Source organism: Fulmarus glacialis, unplaced genomic scaffold (assembly GCF_000690835.1).
Source record: "Fulmarus glacialis isolate BGI_N327 unplaced genomic scaffold, ASM69083v1 scaffold16224, whole genome shotgun sequence".
In the NCBI taxonomy this organism is placed as follows: Eukaryota; Metazoa; Chordata; class Aves; order Procellariiformes; family Procellariidae; genus Fulmarus; species Fulmarus glacialis.
The window spans coordinates 50,930-75,237 of NW_009208849.1; the positions used below are offsets into that span (position 1 = coordinate 50,930).

At 34.0% G+C, this 24,308-nt stretch overlaps 1 protein-coding gene across 2 annotated transcripts in view; it reads left to right on the forward strand.

Moving 5' to 3' along the window:
- Positions 1 to 24,080, forward strand: part of FUT8 (fucosyltransferase 8 (alpha (1,6) fucosyltransferase)) — a 66,775-nt gene extending 42,695 nt beyond the window's left edge. For both annotated transcript variants that reach the window (XM_009576656.1, XM_009576657.1), the window contains exons 6-9: positions 9,765 to 10,011; positions 11,251 to 11,427; positions 18,561 to 18,711; positions 23,127 to 24,080. In XM_009576656.1, coding sequence (XP_009574951.1) covers positions 9,765 to 10,011; positions 11,251 to 11,427; positions 18,561 to 18,711; positions 23,127 to 23,444 — 893 coding nt within the window. In that variant the 3' untranslated portion in view covers positions 23,445 to 24,080. The remainder of the gene's footprint in view (positions 1 to 9,764; positions 10,012 to 11,250; positions 11,428 to 18,560; positions 18,712 to 23,126) is intronic.
- The last annotated feature ends 228 nt before the right edge of the window (positions 24,081 to 24,308 follow it).

A 24,308-nucleotide genomic window follows, 5' to 3' on the forward strand; every position in this document is an offset into this window, starting at 1 on the left:
TTGATTAGGGGAAGTTGAAGCACTGCTGTTATTTTGTAGACCTGGAAATCTAAGGAGCGCATGAAGTTGTGGGGGGGGGGGTGCGGAAAGGACTTTTGGCTCTATTCTCTGCAGTGGTACCAATAACTGATCACATATTTGATCACATATCTTATGCTGTTCATATGAAATACTATCTTTTGAAGCATGGCTTTCCCATTTTCCTAAAAAATTGGTGTTGCCCCAATATAGCAAAACTAGTGATTAATTGCAGACTTTTCTCGCAAGCATTAAATCACGGATGATTGGTAAAGAAATGCCAAGTTTCCATTACAAACTGTAAAAGATTTTTGCTTAACTGTCACTCTTCTAACAATTGTTCATAAGCAAAAAGCTACAAATTGGCCTAATTAGTAGAGTTTATTGGACTTAAGGTAACCATTCTATACTTGAAAAGTTGTACTGTAGTGTGTACACTAGGGAAGAATACAAGTGTGTTTTGTGTTCAAATGAAAAAAAACCATTGTTTTTTGAATATCAAGAGACAGCATTAGGCAAATTGAGAGTAAAATTACCTCAGAAATATGTTGAGTCTCAGACAATCTTTACAAAGTTTCAAATGTTAATCAGAATTCTTTGTTTGGCTGCATAAATTTCAATCCAAACTGAAGCATTCTCAGATTTTGGGGAAATTATTACCTGCATTCAAGTTTCAAATTACTTTCTAATGCATTACGCTAGTCATTACAATGTCAGCAATGTTATGGTTAAGTAATACTAATTTTAAGTAATCTGTAAACAAGGTAGTCCGAGGTGGCAGCTGTGGGGTTGAATTCAAGTCATGAAAACATTTCATCCAAACCCTTTCTATGTCTTGAAAATGGTTACCACCATTTCCAGGTGAAAGGCATGCCAGAGGTTATCACTCTGGTACTTGGGAATGTATCATTTAATACAGGGTCATCTTTTCTATGAATGGAGATACTATTAATTCTGTATAGAGAGGCTGTAGTTTAAGGCTGGACGTTTTATTCATTTCGGTATAACTTTGCCAAATCCTAAAGGGTTCTTGTCTTTTTGCATTTGAGTACTGAATAAACAACAACCTAAAAATATCAGCTAATTACTCAAGATCTATTTCTTGTATAGATACAGAATGTGATACTGAAAAGATGCTTTTATTGCTATATATTTTGTTAGACATGAAGAATTAACTAAGTAGGCAAATGGTACTGAATACTGTTTTTCCACCATGTGAAATAACTGAAAGCTATACCAAGACTTTTAAAGCAGAAATAATTTCTTGCATTTTATATTTCTGTTTCTCAATCTTTAGGCTCTCAGTCCACTGAGTTCTTCCTAGTGTTGTGAACAGATAAGAAATTTGAAAACCTGCATTTTATTACATTGGTCTTCTACCTACATTGCAAGACACACGTTTATTTTGTTAACATTTCATATGAAACAATAATTATTTAATATTCCAGGAAAAATAATTACTATAATTTCATATTTTTGGCATTATATGTCCATGAATGCCATCTAACAAGTTTTGTAGAGAAATCATTAGAACCTATTTCCCTTTATCTGCTATTACATAAATCCTGGGACAAATCTCAAAAACATAGGTGTTTTGTTTGCAAGTGCCCTTGACTCCTATAAGACACAGTACTGGTTTTAAGTTTCTAATAGTGTGCAAATTAATAATACTTTATTACTGTAATAGTTACGGAGAAAACTTTTATATTTATATGCAAGTTATATTGTTTTTATTAATTCTTCCACTACATTTTCCCCTTATTTTCTTTAGAAAACACAAAATTCTGTCTTCAGATGATAGACCACTTGAAAATGGGCATACATGCTATGACTGAAGACCAGAAAAATGTGCTTTTCCATTATTGCAGAGTTACACTGTTGTTTTTCCCTCTTCTATGTTAGTAGACCATATGAAGTAGAATTCTGTTTCTCTCAGTTTCTTTCAGATGCACTGTTAAGGTGAAGTGAGCCTCACTGATACTAATTTCCAACAGCATAGCAGTTTTATTCTCTGCTGTTTTATTTATGGCTAACTAAAATGTCTTTTTGTCTACGTGCATCTTGAGGGTTGTGTTCCATCTGGACTTGCATATGAAGGTATTTTTACTAATTCATTGAAAGAAGAGTCTTCCAAGTGTTCAAATTAGGACAAGACAAGATTGGGATCTCAAGTTAAAAAACTCAAAAAGACAGTAAATGTCTTATGTAAACCGGGAGCCCTTCTCCACTAGGTGCCTGGACAGCCAGCTCCGAATGTTAAGCTCCATTCTCATGACCTGTTGAAAACTTTTAAGTCTCCTAAAATATCGTCTTGAGGTTGTCTTGGTTTTTGCATGTTTATACATGCTTGTTACAGGCTCATACGTATGTCCCATTAGCATACGCATGCCAGAGATCAGTCCCTGCAGATAAGTCCCTGCAGCTCTTAAAGGATTATTGTAAAAGTAAATTGTTTCTCTTCTATTCCAGAAAAGACAACCTAATATGCAAAGCAAGTATTTGGAAGTATTTTCAGGTATATAGTAATTAACATTAGACTGAAATAGAGAATAAGCTTCAGTGGAATTGTTTCAAAACAAATCCAAAATTATTTTTTCTTCAATATTGCTGTACTGATCTTTTCTATATGTTTTCCCAAGTTATTTCAGCTATCCTTTTGTAAGATCTTACTTTTAAATCATCAACTCTGACTATTGTTTGCATGAATGACTAAACCTGGATAACATGGCAAAACCCCTTTGCATTTATAAAAGTATTGGCCTTTGCAAATACATTTTGTGATATTTTCTGGTAGCCAGGGAGCTGGAGCTCTTCTTAGACAGGTCCCCCTTTCATATAGGCTGTCTAGATGAAATGGGGCATTGTTCAAAAGCAGTTTGAATATATGAAGATAAAAGGAAAAATAAATTACTAGTAAGCTGCTTGATTTCTACTTAGTTTGACAGTCTGCTGAAAATGCCTTCACTGACTGTTATATGAGGTCAATTTGTGCAATCATAAACTTCATTTGTAAACTTTCCAGCTGGCATGCTGGGTATCTAAACAATTGAGGAAGGGAAGAATCTTTACTTTTTAATGTTCTCTGTGTGGTAATGGCCATAAAAAACTTTTAATAGGTGATGAGAAGTTTTCAACAGAGTGAAACAGAAATACAGGTCTTTATAATGCAGCTCACCTGAGCTTACTAAAAAGGGAATGGAGGCCCCCAAAGGCATCAGGAGATGCTACTGGTTTAGTTTTGTTAGAGACATAGCTATTTTAAATGCAGAAATTGATACACTCAGTTCATGCTTTCATTAGGTCCAAGAGGAAGAACATTCATTGAAATCTCATTACAGTAAGAGCACTGTTTGTCTTTATATTGTGGTTTTGATTGTGGGTAGGATTTTCAAAGAACCAGAATGACATGGGAAAACAAATACTATTGAGAGTCAGTGGAACTTGTATTACAAAGACATGTTAGTAATTCAGGAGCTCTGGAAGTTAGGGTTTTTGCTGCAGCAGAAATAAGACTGCCATCAAAGTTTTCTTTTTTTGAGGGGAGCTGATAAAGTAGTACCTTTGGCAGAGAATTATTTTAGCCAAGTTTCCTATGAAAGCAAATGTTTTGTCATCATGCTGTACCTTTCCATCTGCTCCTTTTTTTATCTTAACTTTGTACAAGTTCTGAGTATTGGATGAATTTTGGCCAAATTTGACTGAAAGAAATAGGTCTTGTTAAGGTCTCTCAAAAGTCCTCAGAATAGGTAGCCTGGGTATGTGTATACAGCCGCTGAAGTCAATATTCAGACCGACCAGCAAGTGAGAAGCAGTGACTGACTCATCACAGATGTCACTTTCCAACAAGCAAACAGTACAGAGGGTGGTAAGAGACATGGGAGTACATGAGAGTAGTTGCAAGAGTTGTGCAAGAGAGGAGAGGAAAGGATGCAGGAATAAAAGCCTTGGGAGTACTGGGTTGAGAAAAGTAATAGAAGACATGTTGGCGTGTTTGAAAACATTTGGTTTATTCCCTCCTGAAGCTATCAAGAATCAGCCTCTTGGGATGACAAATGGGACAACACTACCCATATGGCGTGTAAAACCTGACAAAAAAAAAAACAACACAACTGTCTTTTCAGTTTATTTAAAACTGAATTGCACCAAATTTATTCAATACCTGCCTGCCTTAAAAGGTTTGATTAGATAAAGGATGATTAAAAAAATTAGTAAGTGGAACACTGTGAGAAAGTAATCAGAAACCAAGTTCAAAAATTCTGTATTAAAAATATACATAGCAAAATCTTAGAGAAAAAACACTTAAATATACAAGTTATATTTCACACTGACTACTTTATCTCATTTTAATTAAATTTTATAATTCAACTATGGCATAAAGTCCTTACTAGGTGACTAATAATGTTTGGAAATGACCAAACAATAGTTGTTTCTTTCTTCTGAACTAGTTGACAACTCATAAATAGCATAACACACCAGAACTTTTCATAGTTTCCATTCTTTATTTTGTCTGCTTTGCAAAGAAAAGCATTAAAATATCATTGGAGTTGATGAACCATGAACCTGATGTCTTTGCAATACGTAACAGTAGCCAGCAAGACAATGAAGAACCTTGTGAGAATTCAGCACAGTCCCTCTCACCATATCGTATGCTAATCTAACAGCATTCCTAGCACTCTGACATACCTTGTGTGATTGAATTTAGAATTGTTCACTCACTTGGGGCGAGGTTTCAAATTGGCAGTAAGTCTTTCAGTTTGTAGAGCTTAGTTAAGTAGAGCTGTGTTTAGTCTATGCAAGTTGATATCAGCTTAAATAAGTATATTATAAAAACTGAAAAGCGGTGAAGCTATTCCATTGTTATTTGAGTTTATTCAGTTGTATTTCTAGCAACCCAAACTGAAATTAAATTTACACAACAGGAATGTCCTTAGCACAGTGCTCCTTGGCATACTTTTAAGGACAACTTCTTGAAAGAATACTTTGAAATTAGATGACTAATTTTGAAATAATAGGAGAATGAATAAAGCACTCAAACAGATTTTCAGTTAACATTAACTTATAGTATTGATTGTTACTTGAAACGAGGTCGACATTTTGCCATGCAAAGTAATGAACACCCAACAAAAATGCTGATCCAAATGCAGGTGTGAGCCAATGTTCAGATGGCAGGAAGTAAGATAATGTAAAATGACAAAATTTCAAAGGTCTTTTTCAGCCAAACCAACATTTTTCACGCTTCAAAGAAGTTGATATAGAAGATACAAATAGTAAAAGTCTCTAAAGGGGCTTTAAATTAGGAGGGCAAAGGTTACATCTGAAAAGTAGACAGGCAGTAAGATTGTGCTAAATCATGAAAAATTATGTAAGTCCTGTGAGCTATAAAGTAAGCAATTAAGGCACATTGGGATACTGCAGGGAAACAAAGTTATGTTTTTTGTAACACACAGAGCTCATTTCAGTATTTAAAAAATAATCAGTGGGACTCCCGGAAATTGAAACTGTATTACCGATCTATTAGTGATGAACATATCCAAAAAATGGTGATAAATAAGAACTAGCTGGTGCAACTGGCATGGGTCATCTAAATAAAAATAAATTTCTTCACAAGTCTGTGATTTTCCTCCGGAGTATGTTGTTATGATAAGAGTGAGTGTTACCACTATTGCAGTACTTTATGACTATTAGAAAAACACTTGATCTTTTGATCACTCAGTGAAGGAAAAATGGATTAAGTTGCAGAACTTTGGAGGACAATTATTTAGGTTAATCCAAACTGAAAAATAGCACCTGGAATCGTATGAAACTTAAACAAGCTATAAATAGAATTATAGAGGCAAATTATGGCAACTGTAATAGCAAAATAAAATCACATTGGAAGAAGTAGCTTGAAGCGTTGCTGAAATGTAAATGACCTATAACAACTCTAGAGGCATCTTCCAACCTAAGTAATTCTAAGCTTCTGTGATCAAATGTCAAAGCTGGACCTGCACTGAGCAGGGAATTGGACTTGATTGACATGATGATACTGTGATTTGGACTATCAACATGAGAAAAACATATAAGCATTAGTAGGGATTATTACCTTTTATGGCTTATCTATTATTTAACAAAATACAGCTGGGAAATGGAAGAACTGTGGTATTTTAAAATTTAGAGAATACATAGCTAAAAACTGAAGAAATGTGTGAATGAAAAGATCATTCTTATTTTTAACCCAACTTCACTATCTTCAGTTGAACAGCTACAGTTCATATCTATCAAGAACTTGACTTAATGTTTTTGTAATGTGTATGCTTGCCTATCAATCTGACTGAGTTTTGGTTATCTACTGTATCAATGATTTTGATTGCAGCTTATTTCTGAGTAAACTAAAACAATATCCTGCTATCCAAAATTTCCATGAAAGTTTTTTAAACTATGCCTGTTGAAAATAGGACAAGATCATTGCCTATTAGGAATCTTTCAGCGAACACTGAAAAAAAAAAAAGTGATTAGTAGGATAAGAAAGCTGTCACTTGCCTACATGGCTGTTGCAGGGAGTTGTTTACTCCTTCAGGTTACTAAAGAGTTACTCTTCACTGTTTTCATCCAGGACAAAAGCAAATAGTTGCTGTAAGTTTTCCTTTTACTGCATCTGCTATCTCATACTTTTTAAAGTGAGTGAAGACAAATAGGAAGTTTTTTCTTCATTGTTCAGAATGATAATAAAGGTAATAAAAACTAGAAAGTTGTCAAAAAGTTTCCTAGAATTGTTCACACATCTGCGTGTTTGATTACACAGATGTCCTAATCAGTGATGTTAAATGGCCGTGCTTTATCAGAAGTTTGTGTGTTTGGATTAAGTGGACTTGCCCACTTCTAATTTTATGTAAACCGTTAACAAAGTACAGCATTGTTGAATATAATGATGATCACATTGATCGTTCGATTTTTTAAATTTTGTTTTTAAACAATTACATGCATTGTCTCAACAAAACACTGTGTGTGTCAGAATTATGTTGTCAACACTTAGTAACTGGCAAAAGTCCTGAAGCATGAGGAGCTTCTGTAACCATTTCAAAATTTCTGATTATAATAACAACACATTCTTTGATTTGTATTTGTGAATGTTTCATTTTATGACTTTACATTTGTTACCCATACTTTCAGTGATAGTTCCCTTGTTGGGTCTCATATTGCGTAGTTTTACAAAGTAAAGAACTCTTAATCTTCTCTGTGAAATAAACATATGATATTTTCAGTTCCTTCTCAAAAAGTAGTTTTCTGTATCTCAAAGTGCACTCATTAACACTTAACCTAGTAGTTAATTTTGCACAACCAAATTGTTTGTTTTGCCTTAATAAAATACATTTTGTTTCTTTCTGATTTTGATTCACAGCAAGTCTTTTGCAACTTCATTACTATTCAAACAACATATCACATACAGTTGAAAGCTGAAATCTGTTTTTTTTTTTTTTCCACAGATGTCTTTGGTATTCTTGTGATTTTGGTATATTTTAATCTAATTTGCTATATGCTGAGAGCTATCCTTGTTATTGCTGGCCAGTCTCGTTTTCTTCAAAACCTTAAGGCAGCCCGTGGAAATTTTTAGAAGCACACTCTTATCCTTTGAATAGTATGGAACAATGTATTGGGTGCTTTTCAGGGTCAGAATGCCAAATAGTGTGACAGATCGCTCAATCAGCTTTATCAATAGCAAAACTTTCCAAATGGCTGTCTTTATGCAACAACATATTTTTTCAATGATAGAATGAAGTTTAAAAACTTGTCAATGATACCATATTTATAAAAATTCACCTTTTTGTATGCACCATAGCATCTCTGCTTTTTCTCAAAAGAATTGCAGCAAATTTCATTCTCTAACTTAAGGTTGGAGTCTTCTCTTTCTTCTCTTGGCTAAGATTGCTATTGCTGCTTCTGCCACCCTGTTCCTTCCCCCACTCTCAATTGAGGGGGAAAGGGTAAAAAGGATGGAACCTCAAGCATTCTTTCATACCATTCCCAAGCTAAACGTTTCTTGTCTAATACTTCACATCTGCACCAGATTTAGCACTTCCCTGGCTTCAGGCTGCTTTTCTTTATTGCAGCTTTCTGAAGACATACTGATAAAATATTATCCATCTTATCATAAGAAAACTTAAATGCTCAGTATTTTTACTAAATTTATGAACTTTTATGAAATCTTTTCCTGCAAGTGTGATATAATAGATGCTAAAAATATGAATTGGCTTCTTGAATTAAAAAGTATCATCCATACCTGCAGTACATACTCTATGGGAAATTCTTCTAAAAGATGTCTTTATATATATATAGTGGTTTTATACAGTGCAGTGATGAAATATTAACATATAGATACATCTGTGAAGACAGATTTTCCAAATCTATTAAAAATTAATTGAAAATATACCTGATCATAACGAACATTCCTTATTTAAATAACCGTATCTCAGAAAGTTACTGCTGAACTTTGACTAGTTTCGGTAGGTTCACTGGTGTTAATGTAGCATTCTGGCAATCTATGACTTAACCATACAATTGTCACATTTCTAGGACTTTGTCATAGATACACTGAAATGATTTTTAGTGCGTGCAAAAGTGTTCTAACCTTAGCGATTTTTAACTTCTTAAAATAAGACTCGTTATCCTTGCACTGAATTGATTTTTTCAGCCATTAGGTTTACTTGGTCATCAACAATTATATGATTTTGATTTGCTTATATTTAAAACAGTTTTCTTTCCTGGCTGATGAGCACTAAATAGAGAACTACCCATCTTTGCCAGTAAACACTGCAGACAATGAAAATACTCTTTTGGAGGAAATGAGCACACTAGAAATCTTACCTGAAATGTTCAATGTTTCAAAAATGTAATGCTTTGTATTACGTTGTCATGTATTATAATTTATTTCAGTATATGAAAATAGCTTTGAATTATCAGTTATGTAGACACTTATATTAGTGTAATTTGTAAAAACTCTTAAAAAATGTTTAGTGGCTATTGAGCATTGAATGAAAGTCCCATCTAAAACATCTGTACATTCCCCTTTAGTTAGTATTTAAAAGATAACAAATTTTTACCTGTACGTAAATCACATGTTTGTATAGTGCTTGGCTGTTTTCCTTGATCTGTTTAATTTGCTACTTATCTTCATAGTTTAAGTTCTTCAAGACAGGAATTGTCTGTCTTTCTGTCCTTTCTCCCCTTCTGTCAATAGAGTAGCTAATTCAGTGGTTCTAATGGTGTCTGAAATGCCGAGATTTACTGCAATAAAATGTATTCAAAAGAGCAGCAGGGCTGTATAGTTATTTTTTTAACAATTTCCTATGCCTGAAAATATTTGTTTATTTTTTAAACAAGTAACTGAATTTTAAGCATTTTAGATAACAAGTCTGTCCAAGTAAGCCTTAGCACACAGTAACGGTGTAGTTGTATATAAAAAGGTATGCATATATGAACAGGAATGCTTTTTATATTTTATTAACTACGAACTGCTAAGAATTCAGGGATCTTCAACTTTATTCTACTGGAGTGGATTGTTAGATAGTTTGTACATAAATCTAATCTAAAACTATTATTTTTATTAATTTTTTTTAATGCTATTTTGAAAAAGTAGAGCAAGGGTTAGGTAGTCTTTTTGAGGTTAAAGATACAGTTTAGCTGATATGTTTGGGATGTTACTTGCCAATGGTAAACCTTATTAATAAAGTAAACTACTTGACTCATCCTAGTAATGTATTTTAAAACAGGTGAGGCTAATGATAAGGATGTTCAGGTGGTGGAACTTCCCATTGTTGACAGCTTACACCCACGGCCACCTTATTTACCGTTGGCTATCCCCGAAGACCTGGCTGATAGGCTAATTCGTGTACATGGGGATCCTGCAGTGTGGTGGGTCTCGCAGTTTGTGAAATACTTGATTCGTCCACAGCCTTGGTTAGAAAAAGAAATAGAGGAAGCCACAAGGAAACTTGGTTTCAAACATCCAGTGATCGGGTGGGTATTTAGTTTTCTTTTTAACTGTCTGTGCTTTAATATGTATATATAGTGATTCCTGTTCAGGACAAATTGTTTTATGATGGTTGTCCAAGAGCCTCAAGCATTTTGTGGGGAGAGAGGGTGCTGTCTGGATGAAGGTATTATTTTTTAACTGTGCATAATACAAGTTGATTACAAGTGCTTCTTCAGCATATTTGCCTACCTATAGTTGGACAGATATATAAAAGGTGGCTCAATAGAAGGTTTTTTTATGTGTCCTTCCATATCTAGAAATGTAATACAGAATTTCATTCATGTAATTGCCTTACAGCTTGTATTCCAGACACTTTTCTGTCTGGGTCTTCTTTTCAAGTGCCTATAGCCTTTACATTTGAGGAAAAAAGGCTAAGCCTACATTTTACATGCCACAGTCCACAACTAATTTTATTGTTGGCTGCACCTGAACATGGTATGTGCCTTTCCCTTTAATTGTTGTTTCTTAGCAGTAACTATGAATTGGAAAGGTCTGTATGGGGAGATATGGGGAGAAGGAAGGGAAGCACCTATATGGGCAATAAAGAGCAGCTTGAGGAAGAAAAGTTTTACTGTCATGTAACATGGAAAATTTTGCTGCTGCTATACTAAAGGCTGCAAATATTGCTTCCCTTGCCAGAATTTTCCTCCAATCCTTAATCTTTCTTTTTGTAGGAGTACACAATAGTTCTGTCCAAATGTTCGTTGGCTTTTGCCCATTGAGTTGGTAGGCCACTTCACCACTAGTGGATCTGAAGACTTGTTAGGTTTCAAGCAGATGGGGAAGATGCATTTTTAACTACCTTCATTCAAACCCTGCACTGTAGTTGGTGTCCCAGTATGTCCGTGATGCAAATATTCCTATTTTGCTTTTGAACTGTATTGATCAAGCATTATCTAACTACACCGGATAACTTAACCTTCTGCACAAAAGGAATACCTTATATGCTACAATTAAATCTCCTTCATTCTTTTCTTTCAAAGTTACCCTTTGCCTTTCTTGCAAGATTATTATATTGCTTTCAAGAACAGACTGACAGCTAACTTCACTTGTCAGTGTGTCTTGATGGACATCAATGAGTTTTAATCCTTCCTTGTTTTATGTAGGGATTCAATTTAATATGCATTCTAAAAGCACAGGCATGAAATTTAAAGTTAAAATTTCAGTCGCTAAAGCACGTATTGTATTTATAAATTGAATTCCTAGTTTCTGCCTTTTTCCAGTGTTCACGTTCGAAGGACAGACAAAGTAGGAACAGAGGCAGCATTTCATCCTATTGAAGAATATATGGTACATGTTGAAGAGCGATTTGAACTTCTTGCTCGCAGAATGCATGTTGATAAAAAAAGAGTGTATTTGGCTACAGATGACCCTTCGTTGTTGCAAGAGGCAAAATCCAAGTAAGATGAATTACGTTTATATTACAGTTTGTTCCTTCTCGTTAGCTTTACAATTTCTGACTTGTGCACACAAATCTTAGTATAATTTTTTTTGTTACCATTTATACAGTTAAGATTGCATTTCAGCTTCCAGTGATTTTGATTTTTCTCTCAGACATTCTCTTTTTTGGATGGTTTTTTTTTCCCAAGTATGCTTTTCAAAGCTTAATGTTAAAAATCTAGAAGAGTTGAGCAAGATACCTGTGACTATTCAAAAACAAACCAATGCCGTAAAAGGGAAGTAAAAACATAAATAATAAATACATCAAACTTAGAACATACATATTAAAAAGAAACTATTCAGAAATATTTGAAAAACTAGTTAATGTATTAAGAAGTTTCACCTGTCCAGAGAATACTTCTCTGTGAATAGTTGCCAGAGAAATTTTTATAAGTTGGTTGAAAAGCTTCTGATGACTCTTTCAGAAAGATTTCTGTATTGACAACTTAGAAGACTTTCACCCTACATGTTGAATAATCTTAAAGTTTGTCCTTAAATATATGTGGGATTCTCGATCTGTAACATTGTCTCTGTCCCTTTTTTGCTCTTTGTCCTCTTTTAGCTTTCCAGAACATGGGTGTAACAACGTACCCTAGCTATAGGCTATCCCAGCCTGTCATAGAAAATGTAACTGTGTTCAAACCTGGAAATGCACAGTATGCATCCATTTACTCTTAATATGGCCTGTATTTTCCTGTAAAAACTCACTGTTAAGTTAAGTTGCATGTTTTGTAAGGTGTCACTGAGATGGCAAAACCTTCTGTTTAGTAAAAGAAAGCAGACGTATATGGAAGAATAATGTTCCATATTTAACTGTATCTTTCTTGCGTTATGGTGTTTATGGCATATAAACAATTTCACAAATGCTTATTGCCATGACTATGGAAACTTGGATAAGTATTTCAGATGCATTAGCATCTTTTCCTTTTGAGTACTATTTATTTATTTGTCTACTGAATAGCACCTATTTCTGTTTCTGAAATTTTATCTCCCTTGAGCAGAAGAATACATATTTTTCCATTTAAGCAAGGAAATTAAGACTTTTTAAAATTGAGGTGACTCAAAAATGGCAAATTTTTGAACTGTTTTATTCTTGGTAGACATGCTTGGAAAAAATATGTAAGATAACATACTGGATTACAAATTTTCTTTGGCATATACAAGGTAAGAAGAAAATGTTATTTTGTAGTAGAGGAATTTTCTACAGCGTTGCAAACCTGTGTATTTCAATTGTGCTATTTCTATTTTTCTTTCATATCTATAAAGGGCTGCTGTTTAAAATTATGGAGTTTTGAAAAAACTAAACGAACATACACAACTCCAGATGATGGCAATCTAATCCTTCCTTTTTTGTATATGTAGAGCCAAGAACAGTAGCAGAAACAATTATGATAACATAACATTTAAAGTGCAAATCTGAACAATGAAAAGACAGGTAATATAAAATTGAGGTTATAATATTTAATTCATTTCATTGTCCTAAATAACTTTAATTACTGTTTGTAACATAACAGAATTCAATATTGCTGTAACAATCTTAGTTATGCAGTTTTTCTTTATTTGTTTTCAACTTTCAATCCTTAGCACTGTATACTTTAGCTTTGTGAATAATAATGAGATGCACTACCTATGTAAAAACAGCATTCATTCTGTACGTTTTCTTATTAAAAGCCATAGAATCTGTAAGTAGTGAAGAATTTTTTATCTGTTGCTGTTGAGTTTTCAGGTCATAGTTTACACTGAAACATAATTTCCTAAGTTGCTTGCACCCTACCATTGCTTGCAATTGAGTAGAAGGCATTTGAAACTTCCTGTGATTTCATAGAAGGCACGATGCAATTTGGTGTTTTAGCATTTAAGGGCATCTGAAGGCAGGTTAAGGTCAGGTTTTGGGGATAAAGAACCTTTTCTTCCTCTTCTTGTGAAGAAAACTACAAATTAGTTTACACTTCTGACAAAAAAGTTCTAGTCAATTGAACTACCAAGCTTTGATAGAAACAGCTGTCACGTTGTACTGCAGTAACTTTTGTTGCATCCATTATCGGGTGCAGTAATATTAGTAAATACTAGATATTATACCTGTCTTTACATGAGAGTTGCTGTCAAACAACATTGGCATTTAAATAATGAAAATTTAGCCAACATTCACATGGATAGGCATGTTGTTTCTATTAAGAGAAGTATTTCAAACTATTCATAGTCATGAAAACAGAAATGTTTGACTTGTTTCAGAAACTTCCCTTGCAGTCAGATGTCTGCCAACTGCAAGTACGGTAGTAAAGACAGTGGAGTCAGTACTATCAGTTTGTAGAGTGTTTTTGTTTGTTTTGTTTTCCAAAAAAAAAAAAGAAAGAAGTGATATGTTTTCAGAATTAGGATGATATAGAGCAACATGGTTAAAGAGGAGCATGGCTGAGAGTTCAACAGCTGTAATGATTATAGGATTAAAGCACTTGACAACTTCTGGTAAGCAGAAGTCATGGTATTTGTCTTATATAGGTGATAGGGGTGGTGTAAATTGCTTGTACTTTGGCTGATTTAATAGTTTTCAAATATAAACTTTTGAATTTCTAGTATATGTATTTCTAGTCTGTAATGTTATTGACAGCATCTTCACTCTTTAAGGTAGAGTATTCAATATAATGCAGCTGAACACGCATATAAATTTTTAAGAAACCATATTTAATACCTTTCTGGTTTATATATGAATCTAATTAGGTCTCTTTCTCATGTGTATGAGCACTAAAATTCAACAAATCACATTCTTCCTTTCAGGATGTTTACCGGTAAAGTCATCTGTATTTTGGTTTTTCATTATTTGCCTCCCTTGTGAGGTTTTTTTTCAGCACTTATGAAAGCTTTTTTTCCATCTGATTTCACTGTTTGTTTACTTCCACGATAGCAAGTTAATGTCTTTTCTGCCTGTGTACTATCTCTGGTTTAGCTGTTGCAACCCTCCCTGCCCCCAAGTCATAGTATGCCTAGTGTATAGAATTGAGTAGTACTTCGAAGTTCTTGAGTCTGATCAACAGCTCATACATTTTCCAATTCTTTTTAGAGCAAGACCTGAACAAATACGTTATTTCTTACTCCATCTGTTTACACACATGCTCACACTCCTCTTTCAGAGGGAAGAAAACTTGCATTGCCTGTTCTGGACACTTCCCCAGTCCTAGCGAATTGAGAACAGGAGCCTGGGACTCGCCTTGGTTTGCACCTGCTGCACAGCATAGCGATAAGCTGTAGTTACACAACTAGTTGATCAGCTTCTGAAACCAATTGGAACTTGAAATAGTCTCATAACTGTGCTTGGTTTGTATCCTTATCTGAGGCTGATAGGTGCAGAAAGGAAAGATTTTAAACTCTCTCTTCTCCACCTTCTTCTGATTTCTTCTTTTCCCCTTTCCTTCAGGAAAAAAAAAAAAAAAAAATCCTTCCTGGCCTGTATATAGGTTTCAAGAATCTATTAGGTAGCTTTAGAAGAATTAGATATTATTTTTAGATATGTGGAGGAGATATACTACATACATGTAGTCCGATACAAAGAAAACAGTATTATGCCAGTTTCCATTCTTTGGTTTTATCTTCACAGTCTGGTCCTTTCCTGTTACGGAGAAGAGAATATGTGGGTAATTTCTTTGGAAAGCTAGGAAGGATCCTACAAAATACTGTATTTAGGTGATTCTGTCAGTAAGAATATGACATCTTCTTATTATTCATTTACCACACATTCAGGAATCCTAGTAATAGGATCGTGCCTGAATTCTGCTTAAAAAGAAAAAAAATTCCCCAAAAGCTTACATTGTAAAGTATTACATTAGTCATAATATAAATACAGATGGAAAAGGGAATGGAAGGAAGCAAGAGCTAACTATAGAGCTTTAGGAGTTTCATTTCCTTTACTCTTTGTAGTCATTGTGATAAGAATAGCTTTAAATAGAATCTAAAGCACTGTAGTGAGTGGGAAGGAGAATTAAACCTCACCTGGTGCAGGAAGTCAGTGGGCCACATATGGCTAAGCTTGAGAGGAGTATAGACTTGGCCTTTTACTGTATTTTTCTTTATGCTCTGCTTTCAGCCTGTGTTGAAAGGATGGTGGACTAGAAGATTCTTTGGTCACACTGAATATGGCTGGTATTATACTCACATTTTAGAGTGTTTAAAAGAAACCTCTTCCCAAGCATGAATATAGCATTGTGTGTATGGGACAACATAAAAGTGCTTGTTTGAAAACTTAAACATGTGAGTAGATAAATGCTAAGCTTTGATCACTGGTTTGAAGAAATGGGTTCTGAAATTGTTGGTTAGGTGAATTTGGATCAACTTTACAAAATGGAATTGAAGACCAGATTTAAAAGTATCTCAAAGACTGTTTCTAGAATAAAGGGAAGAAGGAGAAAATTGTAAATATATGCATAAGAAGATGTGTAAATAATTCTGATTGGGTTTTTTTGGTGGCTTTTTTTTTTAAGCAGATCCAGTATTACACTTTTTTTGGTGTGCTTCATTTGTTAAGTTATTAGACTAATCTTTTGCTAGTAAGAACTCAGATTCTTCAAGAAAGGTTCTTTTGTCTCTACTCAGCATGTGGATACTGATTTTTGAAGTCTGAAGGAAGCGATTAATTTTAGCAGTATTTCTGATGCCAAGAACTTGCAAAGGGGTGTGCAAATGTCTTTACTATGTTCACTGTCCTTAGAAATGACATCTTCTGTTAAATGTTCTTCATGTTGCTCCCCTCAGAGTTGTGTCACTGAAATAAGACTGATGCCCATCTTTGTTCCTCAGCTAGTTTTCACAGTAGAGTATGACATATTTCCATTTGGTCTGTACTTTTTTTTCTTTTAAAAAAATACTGATATGATTCATACAATGGAAACAGAAATAGAATATATCACAGATATTGTGTTGTCATCTGTTGTATTTTGAGAGCTGGTTAAATATTGACAAAAAATGTTAGACATGAGAGGATAAGAAAGAAAATGATTATTGTGATAGAGTTGGACATTAGGAAAAATTTCTTTACTGAAAGAGTGGTCAGGCCTTGGAACAGGCTGCCCAGGGAAGTGGTGGAGTCACCATCCCTAGAAGTATTTAAAAGACGTGTAGATGAGGTGCTTAGGGACGTGGTTTAGTGGGTATGGTAGTGTTGGGTTGACGGTTGGACTCGATGATCTTAGAGGTCTTTTCCAACCTTAATGATTCTATGATTCTATGATCTTGAAAACACTTATTTCTTGATCCATATGCTTCTATAACTTCTCAGAAGAGGTCTTATCAGTTATTCCAAATGAATAATATTTCCACCATTTCTTCCTTCCTTTTTTTTTTGTTTGTTTTGTTCTGTCTTGTTTTTAATGTAACATGAACTTCCCCTGACATTCATGATCAGATGCACCCTTTAAAGTTGTCATGCTATCTCTGGGAAATTTACCATACATATATTATTTTTTGTTAGAGCAGGTGTTTCTCTTGGGAACATAAAATTCTATTAAAATCACTATGAAGATAAATTAAAATTCTTCCTCAAACGTAGAAGTTTTGCATACGTCTTTTTGATTCGCTCTTGAGAGAAATTTCCTGATTTGATAGTCTTGGCTAGTGAATGTTAGATGGAAAAGCCTAATATATTTGCCCATTTCACTTTTGAAAACAGTTTCCCATAGTTTTAACATGAAAATTGAATAAATTAGGCATATTCTTACAAGAGGTTGTCATAATCATGTCTACCATGTGTCCAGAGTATATGCACATGCTGCGTTGTTGTATACAAGTGCGTGCTAACTTCAGTAACTTTCCAAGAACTCGTGAGTGTAAACCTTATTTTGAGCAATGTCCAGCACAGGACTGTCAGGCTTTGAAGCAACTAGTTACAGGTCTAATTTATTGTTGCTCCAGCATTACGGTCTCTGCTTTATATTCTGATTTTCTTTATTAAACAGTATAAGAATGATTAATTCTCACAAATGTAATATCAGCTGTCTTACTGTCTTACTTAATTTGAAAAATAGATTTTATTTAAATTATTTTATAATTAACCCTTAAATTAAAAAGGGTTAAAGTTAAAAAGTTAAAGTTTTGTAGTTGGTAGGTTAGTCATGTGAATTGCACTTCATGATTGAGATATAATTATTGTGTAACAGCAATGTAATTATCATCTTTGTTACATCTACCTGGAATTTTTCATATAAAACTTATTTTTTGGTAGGAAGCTGACTGAAAATTTAATTAATTCGTGCTACTTTTTGCAATTTATTTCAAATTTCAGTTCCCCAGTAAAGGGCAACAAATGTTTTGAGAAAAGACCATTTTTTTTTCAATGTTTTTAAAAAGGTTTTTTTTTCTTTTGAAGTCATTGTTACATGTTAAAAACTGTCAATTTTATTTTTAGAATAATATAAAACAAGGTTTTATATTTCAAATAAAAATATTTTGACTTAAAGTATTACTATTTTGTTTATGATATGTTAAGAAAGGTGTATTGACATGAAATTTTACATGTCTTTTTATTTCCTTTTGACCAGTAAATTGCAAAATTTGTTCTCCACGTGGCCTTAATAATGGTGAAAGACCGTTTTGGTTGGTTTTTTTTTTTTTTGGTTAGTTTAGATTTGTTTATTTAATATGTCCCTTTTACAGGTGACTGATTTTCTTGGACAGTGTCATAATCAGTATCTAATAGAGAGTATGATAATAAACAAAATATAGTCTAGTAAGGACACAATCCCATATTCTGTTTAGTAGTAGAGAAAGCGAAGGGATCTAAATACATTTCATCTAAAATCAGTAGCATTAGCAGAATGTGGCAGGTACTTCCTGATATATTTTCACTTATACATTTAAGATCTGTCAGACTTACAGCGTCTTTTTATTTAATTTTTTTTTTTTCCGGATAAAGAGAAGGCATGCTTGGAGGCAGCAGTAACATTCTAGAGTGTTCAGCAAAATTATAATTCATTCCCTGTAAAGCAGAGACTCACTTAAAACAAATTAACAACCTTATCTTGCAGCAAAGCTGATGCTTCTTAAAAAGAAAATAATTAAAAAAAATAGAATTAGACTTGGCTGTTAACAGTGTATTGTATTTTCACAGGTATCCAAATTACGAATTTATCAGTGATAACTCCATATCCTGGTCAGCAGGACTTCATAACCGATACACTGAAAACTCCCTAAGAGGTGTTATTCTGGATATTCACTTTTTGTCTCAGGCAGACTTCCTGGTCTGTACATTTTCGTCCCAGGTAAACTGCAATACAAATACAATATAGAGTATATGTACCAGTTCTAAATCTTAGTTTTCTTCATGCTCCTGTTATCTTATTCTCAGTGCTCTCTCATGAAAATTTCAGGGAAGCATTAAAGGCTCGGTATGCTATGTGAACACTTAGAGGGCTGTAAGCACTGGTTGATTACTTCTTTCCAATTGAAGTTACTGGCTTAATTAAGACATTTGAAATAAGCAAGAAATAATATTAAACATGTTTAAAAGTTTCTTGTTTTGCATAAAGTTAATGTATGACTTGTATCCATCCACTTTTATGCAGCTTAGTTAAGGCATTTAAAATAAGTAAAAATAATTTTAAACATGTTTAACACTTCTTAATTTTGCATAAAGTTAATATATAACTTGTGTCCATCCATTTCTACACATCATTGCACTCTACTACAGTTCAAACACGTCTGCTGTTGCCTTAAGTGATTGTGGGAATGGAAAAGAATGAAGAAAGCAGACATTTATTTTCTCTTCAGTCTATTAGATTTCTAGCAATCCAGCAGCAGTGCAATAAATGTGAATTCTGACCACTGTAATTCATAGAGACTTCTTGTTGCAGATAATTATATGCTACAAGCTTCCTTTCTTGAGTGGTCTGATGAAGCAAGTCGGAGTCCATTAGAAAACTGAATCATATAATTGTCATCGTTGGCATTTTCTTCTTTATTATGTCATATTGTATATTAATTTCATATATCATGAAAAGCTGTTTTAAAAAGCTGTTTTAATATTAAAAAAGATCAGAAAGCAGTATTCTGTCACTGATCTACCTAATTCAAGTATGGCAAAATATGATTGAAATCAAACAGAGTGAATGTTTTTTACCTACTGTTGTCATATATGCTCTTAGGTGACACTCCTAGTTAGGAAAGCATTCAACAATAGATGGCGATAGATTATGATCACAGATGATTGTACTATTACATGGAAGTGGACACAAAACTGGAAGTTAAAATTCACTTCAAAAAGAAATGTTTTCCACAACCTCAAATGTAAATTGTCTTCTGCACTGTAATGACAACTAGATAGGTAACAAGCATAATATTATTACTAATATATGATCAACACAGTAATATATTGACCTTGGCAGCCAGAATTCTTAATAACATTACCATGGCAAGAAGACAGCAAAACCAGAAAAATCCTCTTATCCCTCAGTCATGCTTGTGGATACAGTTTTTTCACTGTTCACCAAACCCTGTGAAGAAAATGACATTTTATAGCATATTTAGAAGGTTATTAATATAGGCTAATTCAGACCAAGACATGAATCCAAAGTAAAAATCCTCACTAAGAAAAGCCTGTGAGGAGCCATCTACTTTTATAATAATGTTTGATTCAGCTGAAGTATGTCCACTGAATGCATATCATAGTGAAAGAGGTGATCATCAGCCAAGACCTAGGGCTGTATGTCTTAAATGCCACAGATGCATTGGTCTCAAGACAGTTCATATTCTGAAGGAAGAATTATGTGGTCTTGGATAAAAATTTAATAAGAAATCTGTAACATTTTCTGCTATTATTATATTCAGATAGCTGTGTTAAGTGGTAAATGTTTGCTATAAATAAAACACTGGGTATAAACGTAGAAGAAACACTTAAATACAGGTACAAATGGCTTGGACAGAATATATTGTAATTGAATTGTAAGTGTTGGAGTAATTTCAAAAGAAGATTCTATGTTAAAATACATTGACATAGTTAAGGTGATATAGGTTGATGGGGACCTCTGGAGGTCGTCTGGTACAAACCCCTTTGAGGGTACTTTTGAGGTACATGGTATCTTTGAGCTCCAGTCTCATTCTGCATCTCCCTGGGTTTGACAATAGATGTGTTTGCAGGATGACATATTTGGTTTTCCAGAGCTGCAGAAAATTCTACTGAAGTCTAGGAAATCCTGTATTAGCCTGTTAATAGCTGGGACTATGAATTTGGTCCAACCATCTACTTAATTTATTCTGGGCAATTTCTTGTGCTTTAATAATTCAAACTGCTTAAAAATCATTTAGCATCAGTTTTGCTGGTCATGCAACAATGTGGATCTCTCCAGTGTTTTCACATATTGGGCTTTTCTAAGGTCTGTTGCAAGTTTTCCCACTGTTCAGAAAGATTTCTCTTTTATGGGTTTAAAATTTTGATCCTCTGATATCTAACATTTGAACTACTATCCCTGTTCCTTTCATCAATGAAATAAACAGTTTGGTAATTACTTTGGCATTGAAGGTAAGCAAAATCAGGCTGTTAATGACCATCTTTTGTCCAATCTGTATGAAGAGAAAGTAAGGATAAGAATGTAGTCTAATTTATTTCCAGTGTGATTTTGGACTTTTGCGTTTATCAATTGTATGCTGACTTTTTTCCATTTTCTTTTCCTTGCCAGAAGAGTCAAAACTTCATTACAGAGGTAGTAAGAGAAAATTACAGTATATATGAATAGAATCAGGCGCTTTAGGAAGATCCCTATATTAATTCTTATTTATGCTGCCAAAACTGAATGAATCCTGATATAAGCTGAAGAACAGATATTTCATAAAAATACTGCCGTTAAAGAAATAAGGCCTATCAAGTGATGTGGAGTCAAGGGAAACAACCTACCTTGGCACTATATTTCAGCAACATCACATTAATTGAGATGTATAGAAAAGCCACATGGTAGTTATAGAAATCAGAACACAGTAATAGAATTAAGATTGCACATTAAACAAAGAGCTTTTTTGTGTCTTCAGTATTTATTTAGATGAAATTGTAGCTCCCTCTGCCTGAGATATTTTTCTTCATAATCTCATTTCTTCCAGGACTTACTAGTCTTTGTATTTTGCATTGTACATGTAAGTATACAGGCTGCAAAACAAGTGAATCTATGAATAAAAAATGGGAGGCTGGCTTTAACTATAATTCTGCATGTGGATTCTTTGCCTACTGCCTTCAGCAGCTTATAGTTTAGTTACCCAGGTTTGGCGCTACAAAGGAAACAATTGCTGAGGGGAGATGTTGTATGTTTTATGTCAGGTATGCAGGATACTTACACTCACTAAAAAGCATTTCTGCTGAAAAGATTTAAAATCTTTTACAGAGTGTGTGTGTATCCTCCTCCTGGGGTGCACAGACATGCAAAGAACAAAACATCAAAAACAGTCACAGAAGCTATAAAATAAATAACTTCTTACCAATGTATGGGTATTCATATTTGTTTTCTATATTACGGGGTATAATAAGTACTTCGAAATAATTAACTTCAGCCTGATCTTCTGAAGCTACTTCTGAAAAGTTATTACAAAGATCAGATGGAGAGGGATAAAAGGAAATCTATTACATTTTTAAAGCAAATGCCTCTCTCAAAGAAGCTAGGAAAGTACAAATATGTCTAGTTTGACTGATCAAAGTTCTATTCTCCCGTATCTTGAGAAGTAGAAAAGAAAAGTAAAATCAAGCTTCACTATATTTACATAGACTGAAAATTATGAAAAAGCTCAAATGCTTCTTCATATTGAAGAAGCCTGCTGTATTGTTAATCAAGCTTGATCAAGCTTACGCAAAATCAGAGAAAGATACAATAATGTAGATTAGAAGTCAGAAAGGTCACAGTGGCTAAATCAGACACCTGACAGAGGAGAGCTTTCTAGCCAATTGTTGAAAGGAGCTTTATTTAATCTAGTGGCAGCCTTTTGTGTTTCTGGCAGCTCTGAGAGATACAACACAATTCTGATGTGGGGACCTGTTTTCAGTCTGAAGAAAATTCCCTTCGTAAAATGTGATACAATGACACTTCCAAATGCATCTTTCTCTTCACCAACATCATTATTGTCTTGCTGGAGTTCAATTTAATTTAGTTGTCTTCCAAGTTGCCAACAGTCATAATTCTATCACTGTTCTAATATTAACAGCGTTTTAAAGCCTTGGACTTCTGGAACTGCTTGATTGTGGTAATTGGAGCTTCCTTTAGAAAAGTAAATGTAAAGCCTCATTAATGCAGAATAAATTTTGAAAATGTAAGTTCTAAAGTTTCAAAAGGATGTAACATACAGTTTTTCTTAGTAGCAGAAAAGGAAGATAATGCTTTTACATTTGATTGGCTACATATCATTCATTTTAAAAAGCAGGATGGCTAGTGTTCATATGGATGTTTTCAATTTTTACTGAAAAGTAGTCTGTTCTAATTATCTATTTATTTACCAAAGTTGATCACCTGAGTGCTAATTAAAATGCTGCAAAATTGTATGCTTCTTGTTAGTGAATATGCAGGTTTTTGTTTTGTTTTTACCTGGACATTCCAAAACTTGGTCCTCTTGTGAAATTTAATTGTTACACATTGGTTGCTGACTTCTGTGGTATATTGCAGGCACACACAATATTTATGACTTCTCTTCTGTTTTTATTTCTAAGGTTTGTCGAGTTGCCTATGAAATTATGCAGACATTGCATCCAGATGCTTCAGCGTATTTCCATTCTTTGGATGATATCTACTACTTTGGGGGACAGAATGCCCACAACCAGATTGCTATTTATGCTCATCATCCACGAACTGCTGATGAAATTCCTATGGAACCTGGAGATATAATTGGAGTAGCTGGAAACCACTGGGATGGTTATTCAAAAGGCATCAATAGGAAATTAGGAAGAACAGGCCTATACCCGTCCTATAAAGTTAAGGAGAAGATTGAGACAGTCAAGTATCCTACATACCCAGAGGCTGACAAGTAGATTAAAAGGAAGACATTCGGCAGTAATTCTCAATTTTGATTGGTTCAAACCAGTCAACACACTAACTAATGGTTTATATGGGATCTGAATTTGCATTTTAACGTGCAGTCAAAATCAAAGCCTTTAGCAATGAAACTGGATAAGAAGCTGAGAACAAATGGATGGGCTATTATCTGAACTTACTCTTAAACGTTTTTTGTTATATGCACTCTCACACATGCACACACAAAACCACATACAACAGGAAAACTGTTGTTTTATACTTTTTGTCTCTTTTCAGGATTTGTCCCAGTCATTAGTCTTACGTGAGCTTTGGGCTCTTTTCTCTGCCATTAATTGACAATAATGTTCAGACTTATAACACTGCCACATTGTGTAATTTGAGTGACATGAACATATTTTGTATGTGCAAAATTTAAAACATGGTGCCTATATTTGAAAAAATTGTGACCTTTTTAGAAGAGCCATGCCTATTTCACAATGGGCAAGAGTCAATCTTTAACTGGTGTTACCGTGACTACTGAACTTGCTTCAAACAACAGATTCAGATTTCAGACTAGATTTCTTTACAAGTTTATTTTTAGCATTCCATTGATAACTTCTCATCATTAATAAAATAAAGGATACATCCAACAATAAAATAGTCACTGTCTGTTAGGAACTTCTGTAAAACAATGCCATGAACAGATTCTCATAATGTTTCTGGACGTTGCCTTTGATTAAAGAGAAACAAAACAAACCACAAAACTCACAAAGGAAAAAGTAGCTGGAGTTTCATTGAATTTTTAAACACCCATTATGTAGTACAACAACTGCTAGTGGCACAGTGTTTCTCCGTTCTGTGGACAGTGGGTTTCAAGTGGC